The sequence below is a fragment of the Tyto alba genome, unplaced genomic scaffold (assembly GCF_018691265.1).
Source record: "Tyto alba isolate M040663 unplaced genomic scaffold, T.alba_DEE_v4.0 Super-Scaffold_32, whole genome shotgun sequence".
In the NCBI taxonomy this organism is placed as follows: domain Eukaryota; kingdom Metazoa; phylum Chordata; class Aves; order Strigiformes; family Tytonidae; genus Tyto; species Tyto alba.
Window position 1 is genome coordinate 5,640,882 of NW_024881307.1, and position 17,058 is coordinate 5,657,939.

Consider the following 17,058-nt stretch of genomic DNA (forward strand, 5'->3'; position numbering starts at 1 on the left):
AAGTTATTGAGCCGCCTGCAGCTATTTAATGCCAGAAGCGAGTAGGGTGGGCTGAGAAGCAGGCTGCCAGCCAATGTCCATTCCGGTCCAGCCTCACGGCAGCTGACCAACTGCAGAGCAATGAGAACCTCCCGCCTCGTGCCCAGTTCGTGCCGCCCTTCTGCTGGCGCAAGAGTCCGATGCCGTGGAGAGGAGGGACCGATCAGCTCTTGCCTGACTCCCTCCACCTCGGGCCACTCCCTCCCCTGAATTTCTACCCCCTTCATCTCACACACTGCCGGGCACGCGGTCGGACCCCTGAAATTACTCCCCTCCTCCAGCGGGAAGGCTCCCAGCACGAGCACACAGACACTTACCACATCCCGTTTGGGCGCGCCACTCTCCCACCGAGATGCCCAGGGCCTGGCACACCGTGGCGTATGCCTGTATGGCCTGGCACAGGCCGGTGCCGTTATCCTGCGTGCTGCAGAGGTCGTAGACGCAGCTGTGGATGAAGGCGGTGGGGTCCATGACGGTGCTGCACTCCCACAGCGGCCCGCCGCTCTTGTTGATGAAGCCGCAGTATTCGGAGGTGAAATAGAGCGACTCGGTGGCTGCGTCGCAGAGGCTGCAGTTGTCCAAGCAGCCGGGCAAGCATTTCCGCTCAGGGTGCGGCACTCGCCAGCTCTCACCCAGGTCCGGCACGGACACAGCCAACCTCCCGTCCGAGCGGAGGGTATCGTCCTCGGGGTCTTTATTGTAATTCCCACACAGACCGCACGTGGCATTGATGTACGTGCCCGGAACGGAGATGGAGGCGTAGTGTTGTCCATCGTAGGTCACTAGCAGGCCAAAGTCAGTCTCCAGGGCTGTGGACAAGCCGCTTTGGTAGACTTTTATCGCACCCAGTTCCAGGGAGACAGGTAGGGACACCACCAAGTCATCCACCTGCAGGAACAACACCAGACGACTGAGCCAACACATGAAATAGCAGAGCTCATACCAGGACATGGGCAGGAGCCATACAGCCCCATTATGGGGTCTTAGGGTTAGGGACATGCGCAGGACAGCTGTCAGTAAGCCACAGGCATCTGCCGCCACGCCTGTCACACGTGCCCATTCCCAGAGGGACACGCAGGGCCCAGAAGCATCGTCCCATGCTCCCAGGGCTGCCATCATGGTCTTGCCTCCGTTCTCAGATAAGCTGACCTGGCAAGTTCTCCCCTGCCAGCAGGGCTCTTACCTTTGCTTTCCCAAAGCTGCCCTTAGGGAGGACGATCTTGTGTGAGTAGACCTCCACAAAAATATCCCTCAGCCAGGAGACGGAGGAGCCGCCTCGGTTTTCATTCTTGGCCTCCACGTTGAAGTAGGGCAGCTGGGAGCCTGGCCAGCACTGCCTGGCGAGGAGGTAGGAGCAGGAACCCTGGAAGTGAAAGAGGAAGCCGTCGAAGGTGTGGTAATGTGGATCTCCGAACACCACGCAGGTGCTGCTCTCCACCGGCACGCACTGGAAGAACTTGGTCTTCGGCTCGCACGCTTCAAAGGGGCCACAAGCCATTTCCTGGCAGAAGATCTCATTGTTGAAGTCCAGGCAGCGGCACTTGGTGGTGCAGTTGGCATTGTCCCAGAAGATCTCCCCTTGACGGAGAAACTGTCCTAGAAAGACAGAAAGGGAAAAAACCCATGCTACATCACTTCTCTAAACAGAGGAACATGCTCTAACTGCATCGTGTTAGTCCTCAGAGGGGTCTGATGGCCCTACAGTTGAGGCTGCTGCCAAAGTGTCCCACTGGGCTCCTCAGCTGCTTTCTTTTCACAGACTCCTGGTAGGAGCCACCCAGTGAAGCGCTGCAATCACGAGCTTTGTTTTCAACGCACAGTGCGTGCCGTTCAAATCCTGCCCGTGCCACGAGTCCATCGGATGGTGTGAGCGCTGACGTGAATCCAGGGTTGGTGCTGCGCTGCGCAGGCTGGCTAATTTGAAGTCTATTCCTTCCATTTTGGATACCCACCACCCTTGTTCTGCTTCAGTATCACAGGACACAAGAGCCATTTGTGCTATTTTCTCACAAGGAAAGTCTGCTGGTAAAGCTCACGCCTTCTGGAGGCCATTTCCAGCACTGTCTCTGTACTTGTGCCGTCCATCAGCTTTGTTGTCATCTCCATAATTGCTTTGTTCAACTTTGCCAGTCGAAGAGTGACTCTGCCATCAGCGGCCCAGAAGCAATTCACTCCCATTCAGAAAGTGCTCATAGTAGTTATGAAACCAAAGAGCTGTTGATAAGTAATTTCCACACCATACACCAGCGATGATGGGAAACGATGAGTGATCACACAGCAATAAACTGAGCAGACTTGTTACACGGCGGTACTATAAAGGGAGACAGGTTTGTCTGGTGAGAGACATGAGAGGCAGAGAGAAGATGGGAGAACAAGGGTGGCAAATACCCATGAGAGTTTCCCTCTCCTCCATATGGCCGTCTTTCACACTTCTTATGCATGTGGCTTCCACCATGCACACTGCCTGAATTTACCTCTCCTAAACTTTTTGTTCTCTTCCCTGCCTCCTACAAAAAAAGCTATTTTCTGCTTTCGTACACCAAACAACATCTCCTCTTAGCAAGATCCACTTGTGAGTGCTCCCGCGCCAACCGTCCCGGCGTGGGGGATTTGGGGAAACAAGCACCATTACGCATGGCGGGCCCCCTCACCCCCAACGCCTCACACTGCACCTCCCCTCCTGGAGGGCAACTGGCTGCCCACCGTGAAATGCAAGTCCCGTGGCAGGATCTGCCCACACTGCCCTTGTCACCTGCAAAGCTGAGACTGGCTTTCAGCCCCTTTGCAAAGTCCAGTCTTTCTTCCTGGGGTCAGCAGCTAGGAGTGGCTGGAGTGATTGGACCCAAAACCTCCACTGGGGCTGCAAGAGCCTTGTGGTCTCGTGAGTCTTCTTTGGTACAGTCCTAAACCAGGACGTAAAGAAGCCACATGTATCCGAGTGGTGACATCTCCAGTGTCCATTGGCAAGTGACAACTCTCTCTTGCTAGAAAGACTCCTGGAGCACAGCGGACACTCCTGACAGTTTTATTTGTCAAATGGTAATGCAGTAATCTCTCTGCAGCAGAGTCCCTGTGCAGCTGATGTGTACGTTTATTAATCCCTTTCTATCCCCACGCTGTCAGTGACACATTCATAGACACTGTAACTGGTGCAGGGACATGGCATTTGTCCTGCCTGGAAAACCTGCTGTTCCTCCTGTAGAAACAAGGGAAATGGGACCACACCATCAGCTTTCCTACTCTGAGGGCAAGAGGAAATTGCTGTCACCAGGTCCTTCCTGTTGCCATTATCAGTGTCACAGAAAAGAAATGAGACTATGTCTTGGTGACATTCTATTCCTGCAAAACACCTGAGCTCCAACCACCCTTGACTTTGGGTTAGGTTTCTGCTTCTGGGCCACAGAAATGGAAGCTTACAGCAACACCACGCTACTAAAATCCCAGGAAGGAAAAGAAATGCAGCACTGATGACAGTTTCACTCACTGGTGGTTGAAGGCAACACCGCGAACAGAGAAGACTCCCAAGTATTCACGGGCCCCTTTCAGTTTTCTTAGAGCGACCGACCGAGTCATCCCTCATCTGCACTGAGAATTTGCTGCAAATGCTGCTTGTGAGCCAGGCCCGGCTGGCTCTGAACATGCTGGCATCCCCCTGGGAAAGGCAGCACCAACCGGAGCAAACAACGGCTGATGGCGGCTTCTTCACATACTCTGCCAAAGATGCTCTCCCACCAAAAAAGATGTGCCCATACGGACACCAGGAACAAAGCTCTCTGTCTGCTCTTCAAGGCTTTTGCCATAGGCAGACTGACAATTATTGCTGGAAGCTGGGTGATGACTTTGTGGCTGTGTGCAACAACTTGGAGACATACACAGGACCCAAATCCCTTTCGAGCGTTTCCCTCCCCGCAGCTGCAGCTAAAGGGGACAAATCACGCAGCAGCCCAAGGCAGTCAGGCACCTCTCCACCAGCATGCCAACAGCATTACCTTCTGCTACACTGTGCCCCAAAACTTGAAAAAAAGCCGTGCCATTTCTCCCTTACCTCTCAGGCTGCAGCCATTGGCTGGATCTATTTCCCTGCCATCTATTTTGAAAGCCCAGCGTCCAGGGACATTAACGTTGGTCGTTTCTTCAATATTGACTATGTCTGGGGTTCTGGAGCCTGGGATGCTAAAGAAGTTGGTGACATTTCCGCCATTGAAGCCAGCCTAAAACAGAAAGAGAGCAAATGCCTTCACACATCTTTGCTATAGGAAAGCGGTGCTTCATTTCTGCACTTCTCTGTCCCCCGCAGTAACTCCTGAATGTATCTTCTTTACTTTTAAAGTCTCTTGTCAGGGATTTCAGTTTTCAGGTAGTCTGAATGTGAGTGAAAAGCTCAATGGTTACTACAAGCAGTATGGATGTATATTTACACATCTATGTATGTATATATACATATGTGCATATAGATTTACGGGTGTGTGGATTGAGCGGCTGAGATAAAGTGAGGAAGTGATGGAGGGAACCTCGACCCCTCAGGCAGATGGACTGGCTGTGGCACTGCTGCCAGCACCAAATTTTGGAGCGCTCATCCTGCTGTGCCTGGCAGTGGGGGACACTGAGGGACCGAGTGGCAAGAACGAGCACGGATATGTTGGGCAAGCTACAGGCAGCCGTCCGAGAGCTTGACAGAGACGGGGGTATGGGAGCGAGAGCCTCACCTGGGCCATCACCCCGCCGAGACCAGTCAGGGGGTCCCCTCCGCTGGCTGTCCCTGTGGTCCAACTGATTTCATGGTAGTTAAATAAGGCAAAAGATGACACTCCGTCTGTGATCAGGACAGCTTGGAAAGTGTTTACCTGTTGAAAATCATGAGCACATTTCACAGGGTGAGACTGCTTTTTTCACACTGCTTGCCTGCCCTCCTGCCACATTTGTCTCTGACCCAGGTGAGATGCGGGAGCCTCATGGTGAACAGCAGCAGAAGCCAAATGAGACCCAAAATATGCTTGCACTCGCTACTGCGACTCCACCTGGGAGGACAAGCCCATCTCCAATCCAGTTTAATGCCAATAGATGGCAGCATGAGAATAAGCTCGCAGGGAAAAAAGCAATCGGCAGGATTCAGGTTGTTATGACCTGTTATCTTCCATTACCCTATCTTAGCTTTATTCCTCGCCACGTTATCTTACCCGGTTCCCTTCCACATTCATATCCTACAGTACTGTTAACGGTGGATTACATCCAAGTCAGCCATGTATATTACGCGCTTTGCTTGGCTGACAAGTCCGCCGTTCATGTTCCTCCTTTCAGTTGAAATGACTGCATTCCCAGCCCCCCGAACTCCAGATACATTCAAGGGACTGCAGCTCGGTCCCCGGCCGGGAAGGGAGCGCTCTGCCACCCGGCGAGGGCAGCATAGCCCCGAGCTCTCCCCTTTTACAGTTGTGCAGAAAGACAGAAAAGGCCTCTCCCGTTAAGGTATCCCCTCTATCTGTGCAGATCCAGCAGCAGAGGTCGATCACTTCTCTCAGCTTTCTGCACTTCCCTGTCCCTCCCCATCCCTGCCTGTCCTACACCGCTCTGCACCGGGACCGTGCTGTGATAAATGACTGCTCCTTCTGCCTCCGAGCGAGCAGGATTTTAGCAGGGGACAAAGCTAGGGTGGGCAGCCCCTTTTAATTATCGAAGAGGAATACTAGTAGCCTAGCTACCTGGGCACTGCAAACTGTGAAAGAAGCTACAGCCTCAGAAACAATTACCAGGTGATATGGGAAAGCACACTGACCGAACCATCTCACGCTAGGCAGGACTTTCCCGGCCGGTCACCGCTGAGCGCCGCAAGCGGAGAGGACTGAGCCACTCCGCATTAACAAGCCACATGTGCTGCAGGATGAAGGGAAGCTGACAGGACCGAGGGGCTGGGGGTCACTTTGCACCACTTCACATTCCCTTACAGCAAACCCGCTAGTTTGATTATTGGTGCTGAGGTGAGCACAAATGCCCGAAAATTGAGGAGGGGGCCCCAGGGCTGCACTCACTACTGGCATGCCACAAGGGATGTCACTTCCAAGGCGCATTAGGCTCCTGCCATGAGAAATGCTGAAAACAGAGGTGAAGCAGCCCGTACAAGCTGTCAGGGAGAGTGAGATGTGGAGGCAGAGCTGCCTCACGGCAGCTGCAAATGGCACAGTTCACACTGGGGCAAGCGGGAGAGCAAGCTGACGGGAAGCCACCATTTCCACTCCTGCATCCTTTCCCTGGGACTCTGCCTCCTGCGCCTGATCTCCTCTTCACTACCTTGGCACACTTGCTCACCTTTGCCGAGACTTTTTCGACGACTGTGAAATCAGAAGGCACTAACACACAGAGGCAATATCACTTTCATAATGCAACAACAGCTTTCCGCTGGAGCCACAAACCCTGCTCCGGTCAGGTGCCTTTCGGAGTGTGATGGGAGCTGACCTGGTACTGGGAGGTTTAAGATGGCTGGCACTCCTTGTTAGGAGCGCTTACATCGGGTGTCATCGGGAGACAGTAACCGCAGCGTCCCCAAGGCCGCATTCGCAAAATTGTTTTCTGCAGCTTTTCTGCATTGCGATGAATTTCCTGCTTAAGTTGCAACGTGCTATTCCGCATGCCAAGCCAGAGCCCTGGCCGCTACCGAACAGGAAGGCTGCTCTATAACAAAATAAATTGCATTGTGTTGCAAATGTAATTCTTCAGGCAATACACGAATGGCTATATTGCTTGCTGTCTGCAAATATATATATATATATATGTTGGGTTTTTTTTTATTTCTGCAAGTGCTGCCAGGACTGGCAAAAAATATGCATTAAATCTCAAGCCTCTCTAACAAATGGAAAAGAGCTGAACTGTTTATCAGAGCCAGCTCCTCGAGACAAAAGCAGCCAGCTTTTGGCACTGACAGCACACAGGCTAATCCTAAAGAACTCTTTCCCCAAACAATAGCAGGGATCCCTCACTCGCTATCTGCGCCCCAAGCTTCCGCACGGGCCCATCAGCAAACCAGCACAGACCTCCTGACGTCAGCTGCGGTCACAGCTCACACACTAACCAGATATTTAAAAGCTGTTCATGCCCTTAAAAACATCACACTGCTGTCCCCATCCTCCGGATACGACTCACACGCTGATGGAAATAAAACAGAGCTACCACGGTTGAGTTGCCAGTGTGAGTCTCTGGTCAGTTTGGATCAGTCTCCCCTTGCAGGCAGGTCAACTGTCATTGCAAAAATGCTGTCAGTATTCCCTTTGGTTTTCCCCTTCCTATCTTAATGTCCACACAGGATTTCAGAGCAGCCGTTCAACCCTCTTCTACGAGATGCCCTCACCACTCTCTCGGATTAGTGTTGCCAGGAGAGCGTTTCAGTCTCTGCCACAGAAAAAGCCATCATGATTTGAAACTAAAAGGGTTTTTTGCCAAATAAATACAAATTAAAGCTTCCATTTTCTCTTTCCTGTCTCCAATTCCTTGGAGAGTAGATTACTTCCAAAACTTAATTTACCACAGATTCCTGAGCTAGGGACTTTTCTGCCAGAGCAGTCCTCCCACCTCGCAGAGGCAAGGAGCAAATAACCACCTTAGCTTCATTTCCAAGCTGCCACGGCTTTGAAAGGTGAGCTCGGGGGGCAAAACTGAGCAGACTCGCATTGAATCCCAGGTAGATGTGAGCAGTGGGTAGGGAAGGGCAAGTCACAAAACCCAGCGTCAGGAGGATGACCAAGGAGAAGAAGGCAGCATGGAGCGGAGGATTATGGCTGGCCTGCTAGCCAAGGAAAGGCTTGCCATCCACCTCCACACCCCATTCTTTCCGTCACCCCACTGTCACACACTCTCTTTCCCCTGTGTTAGGAAGCCCCGCTCCCTCTCCCCAACCCTGAGACCAGTTTATCCTGGACCCCTGTAGTGGACAGACCTGATCCAGCACAAGGGGTCAGCGGGGGGCTGCCTTCCAGTCCCACTTCGGAAGGGGACGCAAGCATGTGCACACTTTGGCGTGCCCCTTCTGCTCTCTCCACCCCCGGGCACCGCTCACCATGCCGCAGTCTCGGGAGCAGCCTGGTCTATAAGCACACCCCGAGCACACGCAGCTCGGCACGCTCAGGTGTTGCACACACAGCAAAGCTGCTTTTGGCACCGGGCCAGCTGCTACTGGGTGCTTCTGGGTCTCACCCAACACCCTGGTCCCAGTACTGCCATCATAACATTCCTTCAAACTGGATCACTCTTAAAAGGCACAGGAGTGAGTGGGGGCCTCGAGTGGTTTACAGGATGACAGAGCTACTGTTCAATGCCAAAACTTCAGCTCCTTTATAACGGCCTTTCTTCTGAGGTGCCTGTAGCCCCCTGCACAAATAGATCTGGTTTATCACTACAGAAGCACAGGCAAAGTGAAGGTCGTGTATCACAGTACAGAGGAAAAATGAAATCTGCATTTGTATCTAACAAAAAATAACCACGATTATTTAGGAGTTATTTAGGAGAAAAATCTTAACTGCTTTTGGAGCCTTGTTTAGACACACTGCCTGCAAACACTGAAGAGGCGACGCTTTCCATGGAGATCTGAGAGCAGGGAGCAAGGCTTGTACAGGCTCCCACGGGAGAGAATGAAAGAACCGTGGTGCTTCTCTGCCCGAAAGGGAATTGAGGAGTGGGAACACAAAGTGACTCACACAATTTTACACACAAAGGCCAGGACAGTCATATATATACAGACATATGCTCCACCATCAAACGCCACCCGTCACGAAGGACGGCAGCCTGTTCTTACCGGAGTCGTGCTGCTTCCTCCGTAGAAAGTGACTTCCTCCCAGGTGACAATGAAAATCCAGATGGCAGAGAAGGAGGACATGTCTTTGAAGTGCTTGCGGATGTCTTTGGAGGCTCTCCTCAGCAGCTCGGGGTCTGTGCTCTCCCTGTAGTAGATTTCTCCCCGGATGCCGTTGTGCACGTCCGCCCAGAAAGGCGCGACGAAGGCCCGGCCGTCTGTCAGGGGGAAGGCTTCTGGCGTGAACTGGCTGACGAGTGCATTGAAGGAAATCACGCCGTTGTTGTTGACCTGCACAGAGACCCGCTTTCATTTGAGCAAGCCTTTGCAGGTAGCAGAAAGCTGCTGGTTTATCAGAAAACGTGGAGCGAGCGACTTTTGACAGAAGGTGGCTTATAATGATGACAGCCGGTGAGACAGCCCGACCATCGAGGCAGAGATTCATCCTACCAGTGGTGGCCAAGGGCTGCGTGCAGGCAGCCCCAGGTGGGACAAAACCCTGACAAGGCTGCAAAACAGGTCGCCGCAGGAGAGGCACCCATTAGAGCGGGGTGGCAACCAGCTCGGCTGGGACCCTGCCGTGGGGTCCCAAGTTTACCCAGCCTTTGGAGAGCAGCTCTGCGTCACCGAGACACCTGGTTGTATGAGCTGGGTGGCCAGACAGCACAAGGGCTCCCAGGCAAAAGAGCTAATGCATCGGGCCTGCTGCCTTTGGCTTGGTCATCTGTCACAGATCCCGGGGCTCCCCAGGAGCACTGTGACACACCGTGCCATGGGCAGCCTCCCCAGAGTCTGCTGAAGATGCTCTCCAAAACAACAGTTATTTTTGCACAGCGTGTAGAACAACTGACCTTCCTGACCTGGATGCTGAAATTTCCCACCACACAAGGGTTCAAAACCCCTCGGGGTTACTGCTTTCCCAGTGCTGCCATGTACAAATATGAGCTGGGCAGGCAGGGGAACAAATGAGCTTGTGCCTCTTCTGAACCCGTGAGGCTGGCAGGTTCATACCCTGCTTTGAACCAGGCACACCCACAGAGACTGGCTCGCCACAAAATAATGGATGTGCTTGGGATCTGGCACACGGTCACGGTGACTTAGGCCCCTGTTTAAAGCACTGCTCTGATGCGCTCAGGTAAACCCGCTCTTAGCCCAGCCCGGAGGAGCCCGTGTCCCCTTTGCCAGGCTTTTGCTGTGCCATCATCCAAGAACAGCAACAGCCTGTCCTTGTCTCAGGCACCTACATATGAGTCCAGACTGTTGCCCTTTTTTTATCCCTGCGGGTCTCTGCATGTTCTTTTTTCTTGTCATGTAACAGGAATAATGTTCCTCGTGTCAAGGCCTTAGTTTTGCTGTACCATTTAATCACCTACAAAGAAAATTTATTGCCTTTTATATTCCTTCCCCATGAACATTATCCCATTAAATATACCTTTGACTTTCTTAATCATAAAACCTATCAGTTCATGAAATCTAAGAACTTGTCAGGTAGGTGCTAATAAATCTTCCAATCCTTGACGACGGGGAGAGCGTGTTTAAAATGCAGCTGCTAATGGCAAGGAAAAGAATCAAGGGAAGCTCTGCTTCTCCACTTACATAAACGCTTCTGTACGGGGCCCCAAAAAAGATGAATGGGACGGAGATCTTGATCTCGGGAGAGCTTCCATCATCAACTTTGGGCGTTTTCGTGTCGTTCTGCCAGAATGGGTACAGACTTGCCATGGTGTGAGCTGAAGGGAGAGGGAGAAGCAATGTCAGGACCAGTCCTGACTTCAGAGAGGACACGGCAGGGCCCCAGGGTTGCTTATCCCCAAATGTTGAGCTCCTGCAAAGAGGGAAATAGCTGCCTTGACCTCACCTCCTTCCCTGGAGCGGATGCGCCAGGGATGACAAAGGTCTGCTGGCCACCAGTGTGCGCCTGAGCCATAGGAGTGTAAAACTCTATGCTGTGCACTTGAGGCAGCAACCTAACAGTGGCTGGCCAAAGTGGTACTTGGCCATGATGCCATATCCTGCATCATGGCTGCGGAGAACAGCACCAAAACCCAGCACTGCCAGCAGCCAGAGGTTGTCTCAAGCCAGGGCAGAGGTACTAATTCTGGGACAGGCTCAGGGGACAGGGTCGCCAGAGAGAGCCTCATCCAAGGGTTATTTAGGGCAGCAGCAAAGCCACCACAAGCTGTGTGTATGGCTTGCAGCTGCACATTTTGCTTCCCATGTGACTGCGATCAAGTCAATGCTTATGTCCTACTTCACAGCAGGACAACAAGGACAACAGGTCCATCCCCCCCTGCTCCAGGATGGGCAGGACTTGCTCTTTCAGCCAGTGGGGTGGCTCCGGTGCCTGAGGACCAAACAGCACCGAGACTGACCCCCAGAGCCACGCTCCTGGCAGCAGCCACCTTCCTCCTGCCTGCACGGCAGAGCCCCCCCGGGTGTCACAGACAGCCCTCCCTGTCGGACCCCCGCTGCTCCTGGTGCCGGGGTACAGCCCGAGATGTCACAGCTGCTGGAATGTTTCCTGGCAAAATTAGGTTTCCTGCTAAAAGGCATTGCCGGTGAGCATAACTGTCTCTCCTAAAAATATTTCAGAAGGTGGTTTGGACACGTTTCAGTACAAGCCTCCTGCTTTCTGCCAGACTAAGACCCGTTGGCTGCAGTTGCAAGCGGGCACTTCTGGCCCTAGGGCACATGTCCTTTCCCATTTCAGACTCTGCCAGATTTCTGCTGTCATCTCGTGCTCTGTTTCTCCCAGTTAGCTACTGGTGTGGCTCCTCACAGAGCAAATGGGGATTTAGCTGGGTTTTCCTCCCCCTCCTTCCCTCTTTGATGTAGAAAAGCAGCGCCCTGTCCTCATGACATTCAACCTTGGCCGACATGAGCCGCTGGGCTTTGAACAATCCTGGCTCTGTTCGCCTGGATTCAGGACATGCTTTTATTTCCTAGGCCCTACCCTGTGCTGTTGAGGGGCCTCCAGCCGAGGACGGCTTGCTCCATGCCCCACTGTTATGGATGCGGGAGGGGCTTTCGGTGTTCCCTGAGGTGGGGGATGTTCTCTCCTGGCCCCGCGGGGGATGCTCCCTGCTCGAAACTGCCTGGGAGCAGGGAGAGTGACTGTCTGACCCTTCTTCACAGGCTCAGCTGGTCCAAGTTTCCTTGGGGAAAAAGAGACAAGGGGAAGCCTGGCCTAACCCACTGGCATCCTGACTTCCTCAGACACGTGTGTGGCCTGAGTGCCCGCCCCGCCGGACATAAAGGGAGGTAGTGTGTGATGGTGTCTGAGCCACAAGCCTGGTTTCACAGATATATCCAGAGGGCTGCAGCAAAACTCCTGGCTGCCAGGTAGTAGAACAAGTCGTTTCACAGCTGTTACGCACCTGACAAGTTATTACGGCTGAGGCATAGCTACGAGACATGGATTTTACTTCTTTTTTAAACAGGAAACTCAGCAAAAATTTCTCGATGCCAGCTTCTCTAGCACTACCACTGTGACACTAGCATACTTTCATATGCATCACCTCACCCTGTCAAACAGCCCAGCGGGTGCTGCTGATAGTGATTTTTGCCTCGGTGGCACTTCCCGCAGGTGAACTGGTGGCCTCGTTTCCCTTACGAGGAAAAAGAGCCACAGCTTTTGCCTGAGCTGTGTCCTCAGCCTGACAGCAACTCAGCAGCTGACCAGGGAAATAGCTTCCAGATTTCCCAACTCCCCAGCTCTAGGTTCCCTTGCTAGGAGGTCCTCAAGCCGGCCACACATCTAGTACCAGCCACGCGGTGCACATCTGCCACGCTACCAAACTACAGAGGCTTTTCCTGCCCATATCAGCTCTGCTTGCCCTTCCTCACGTTGAAACATGACAAAGATTAATTACACCATGAGACTAGTGAACTGTTCCTGTGCTTTTCAACATCTTAGAAAATCACAGCTTAGAAGGGGTCCCTGGCTCATGTCACCTCCTGCCCAAATCCAGGCTGACCCCACAGTCACAGCAGGTTGCTCAAGGCCTCATCCAGCCCAGACGTGAACACCACCAAACGAAATGCGCGACGAGAAACGAGGTGCGAGCGCAGGGAGAGGCTTCCTGCTGCAGGCTGACGCCCTGCGACCCCACCAGAGGCACCTCCACATCTGCTGTCAGATGTCCTCCACGGGTGCCCCACGGGAACCTCACCACCCGCAAACCATGGCGTTTTGCTGTCGCTCACACAGTTTGCCCTTTACTTGACGTAGGTTGGTCAGCCTGCTCAGAGGTCCTAACACCAGAAATTTTTCAAACTCCTATTTTGTAGAGACTGGCCAAATCATCACAACCTCTGCAATGCCCCGTGTGTGCACACGCAGCCGTATAAATAATATATGCACGCCTATGTAAAATGCTCACTGAGCCCAACACCTTCTGTGGCCTGTATATCCTGCAGGCTTTGCCAGCTTCGCATTCAGCACGGCATGCCAGCTCCTCATTTAGTGCAAACTGCCGTCGCTCCATTGCTCTCAATGGAGCGAGGGCCCTTTGCGCAGGCTGCCGATCCATCTCCCGCAGCGCAAGCTGCCACTCATGCAAAATTGCCGCCTGCGCTTACCCACTAAGGCACACCAACCTCCCCGCTCGCCTGCAAAATCAGCAGGCCTGCCCTCCCTCCCTCCCCACAGGAAAAAACAAGTTCGCCCTGGTTCTTGTCCTTGCTCCAGCCAAGGGGCTGGGCGCGTTTTCCAGGCCCTTTTGGGGTCCCTGGGCACAGCACCGCTCCAAGGTGACCGCTTTCCCAGCACAGCCGACGAGCTTCCCAGCACCCGAGTGGGAGACACTCACCTCTCTGCCGTGCAGTTATCACCAAAAGGGCCACCCAGGGTCCGAGAAACGATCGCTTGTTCATCCTGCAGGAAGGAAAGAAAAGCAGACATGCATCACATCAGGAGGAAACCGCATCCTCAAGCAAACCCCAGGTGATGCTGAGCGCCGTCGCTTCCCGAAGCCGCCCGCTTGCTGCCGACACGCAGACATCTCAGAGATGGAGGTCCCTCGCCCGGCAGGCAGACCCGAAATGCCTGCTCTCTTAAGTGGTGTAATGAGACTTCCCCGGTGATAACAGCAAATCGCCCTGCAGGTATTGTCAGAGTAAGCCCACAACCACACAGAAGAGCTGCTGCTAATTTCACGCAGCGTTTGGAAGCTGCAAATAGCCCCGGCTCTCCGTGGGCCGCCTATTCTCCTGATAGTTCAAAAGCAATTCCTCCCTGATCTGCTTAGCGTGAGGATGGACGCTTCTACCCGACTTCAAGGGGAGCAGCTTCGCGCCGCTCCAAACGCGAGAGCCGACGCAGAGCTGCGGCAGGCTCTCAGAGTTAAGGGGCTTCAGACACCACCTCGACTAATCCTTCGCGCTGGCTGCTAACACAACCACCACTTAACGGTTTTGACGAGTGGGGAAGAAGCACAAACATTTGCACAGCTGGGCAATTCCTTGCTGTACAGGAATCAACGATAGAGAGAGAAGCAGATACGGGGATGGGAAAATGAAAGCGAAATCCTGTGCCAGCTTTAATTCCTCCTGTGCCTAATGCAATTTGTTACTCATTATTAATCCAATAGAAAATATTGCTAAGACACCTGCTTTGATTTCTTCGCCTGTCGCTTCTGTTCGTTACAGAGAGGCACGGCTCGCCTAGAGCTCCTGGGAAGGTATCGTGGGCTCCCAGCACTCGTGTGGCCGCTGGAAAAGTACACGACCAGCTTCAGACACAAGCTGTAACTACGCATTATGTACAGCCTGAGTTTCACTACCAGCCTCTCTACCTTCTCGGCTTTATACATCCCATGCATTTCAGTTGTGTCAACACACCAGCTACAAAACCCAGCCTCTCTTTGTGTTCTCCCTACAGGTCTGTTTGTATAGCATATGGGGATCAGCAGACCCAGCTCCTAAGTGTACCCACATACACGTATAATGCACAGAGCGCAGGACTATAGCGGAAAACATGCCATCATCTGTCCCACATTGCTTCCACTTGATGCCCGTTACCGAGAGCTCAGAAAGCGTGAAATACACTGGAAGGAAAGTCCCTCCCTGCTTTACTGCTCCTCAGCGTGCCAGTCGCATCAATGCTGGCCACAGCCCGCTTCCAGCAACCACATTCTACATTGAGAAAAATTCACTCCACCACGGAGAAGTTTTACCACATTCCCTATCTGGAAAGATGAAAGGAGGAAGACAGAATTTTATATAGATCGTAAATCTGAGTCACTGCAGATTCATTAGCAGAGACCGGGCAGACAATGACGACTGGAGACTATGGCAGTTCAAGAACTGTGAGACCGACACCGCTTGGGAAACATGACAGACAATAAAGAATATGTTACCTATCACATTCATATCACATTCAAAATTACAATTTATTAGGTATGGAAAAAAAATTACCAACCTGTTTCGTAGATTAGAGGAGCAATCAGGTCTGAAATTTTAGACTGATCTTGGTAGACCAGGGAGAAATCCTATGTCAATGGAGAATGCATGCCGGTCCTCCTTTGCCAATTATTGCTGATGACTGAAACGATGTCTCAGTCCCCTTGCTCTCGCAATTGAAAAGTCCGTTTTCTTCAATGCTGTTCCAGGGCTGGAGGAGTGTTGAGTTGCAATCGCAACTGTTGCCTCTATTGATAACCAGCAAACTAATCTGGAGATCAGATTCTGGCCTGGAGAGGGAGAGAAGCCTCTTTCTTCCCCAAAAGCTCACCCCCTTCAGGTGGATTCAGATGGAAATGTCAGCGAGACGGAGCTGGGCTCGCGGCTGAGCTGCTCCGCATCGCTTTTCGCTGAAGGAAGGAAAAAAAACCCTCAGAAGAATTGAGCCCCTTCCTCCTTTGTGTAAGTGAAAAAAAAAGCCCATCTATATAATGTTACAGGATTAGCATTAAACAGTGCTAGGCTTAAAGCGCTGTTCAAAGGCAGTGCCCAAAAGTTTCAATGGAGTTACTTTTCCATCCAAGCCTTGCTTTATTTTCTGTAAAGTGACTTACTTTTGGTTTTACAGGTGGAAGAGGAAAAACTTACCCAGTGCAACATGCTGTCTCCAACTCTGCTGGAGAGGGTTTCAGTGTTGTTCCTCCTTCTACTTTCTCTGGAAGGATTGATGGGTGTTTTCACCGGCGGACTGCTGTGAGCATTATCACTGTTTTCACTCGTACCACTTGCAGTTTCCACAGGGATTTTCCCTGTCTCTAGTGCCTGTGCTGCACGGCACACTTGCAAACGCCTGCTCCTGAGGTTCACTGCAGAAGTTCTCTCTTGGCACTAGCCCCCTTCTCTTGCAGTCGCCCACAGCCCAGCCTTTTCTCTAATTCCACCTCCCCTGCCCTCCACCTCTAATGACAGCATCTCTCTGCAAGTCCAGGGGTTTTGCTAGACACACAACTACCTTGAAGGCTGAAACCATGGGCTGCAGGTATAGCTGAGGTGAGGACGTGTTGTCCACAAGTATGCAATTACACGCTTGCGGGATGGGGACATAACGGGCTGAGCGAGGATGCCCCGGCCCTCTGTGCCCGTGCCCATACCCTGCGGCCACCTGAGCTGAGCAACTACCAAGCGTTCTTATTGTTCCTCGGCACTCGGCGAACACCTCCACCCGTGCCGCTGGGCCAGCTCCTGCACGCTCTTGTGAACGTTCGCTAGCCCCGGAGAACAGTACCCGCCTGACTTTTGCAGGCTGTAAGCCTCAAACTGCGTTACAGAGCTCTTCTGCCGAGCCCAGTCTGTAGCCCAAGAGAAGATCTTGGCTTTAATTTCCTTCGCGTCGGTGTCAGATGAGAGAGGGAGAGGCAGAATAAGTGGCCAAGGGGCAAAGGAAGCCATCGGCAGAACCGGGTGAGAGCGCTGACTTTTACAGCCTGCATTAAGGCTCAGTTAAGACAGGCGGTGCTCCAACCCCAGCAGTCTGTCGTGGGAAGACGGCCATGCCCCCACAGGCAAAACCACACGGACCAGCTTTTCAGAAGAAGGACTTTCCCTTCCGACTTTTTTTTGGGGGGGGGGCCTCTTACAACCTATTTTCCCTGGTAGGAGGTAGGTCTTCCGCCTGCACTCCTTGTGTACCCGCTCCCCGCCCTTCGTCAGGAACGGAGAGGGGACAGAAATGCCAGCGGGCAAACAAGAAGCACCTATAAGTCCAGGCTTTTTTTCCAGGACCAGAGGTACTCCTGGAAGTGTGATTAGTAAGTTCCCCCCTGCCCCAAACTGCCATATCT

General features: G+C 52.7%; 1 protein-coding gene across 1 annotated transcript in view; it reads right to left on the bottom strand.

The window, feature by feature from the left end:
• TECTA (tectorin alpha) overlaps window positions 1-15,314 on the bottom strand; it is a 30,023-nt gene extending 14,709 nt beyond the window's left edge. The window contains exons 1-8 of the mRNA XM_032998204.2: window positions 15,237-15,314; window positions 13,627-13,691; window positions 10,412-10,545; window positions 8,819-9,106; window positions 4,746-4,883; window positions 4,085-4,250; window positions 1,223-1,635; window positions 357-927 (exon numbers count right to left, since the gene is read on the bottom strand). Of these exons, the coding sequence (XP_032854095.1) occupies window positions 357-927; window positions 1,223-1,635; window positions 4,085-4,250; window positions 4,746-4,883; window positions 8,819-9,106; window positions 10,412-10,545; window positions 13,627-13,690 (1,774 nt within the window). The 5' untranslated portion in view covers window position 13,691; window positions 15,237-15,314. The remainder of the gene's footprint in view (window positions 1-356; window positions 928-1,222; window positions 1,636-4,084; window positions 4,251-4,745; window positions 4,884-8,818; window positions 9,107-10,411; window positions 10,546-13,626; window positions 13,692-15,236) is intronic.
• Between the last annotated feature and the right edge of the window lie 1,744 nt (window positions 15,315-17,058).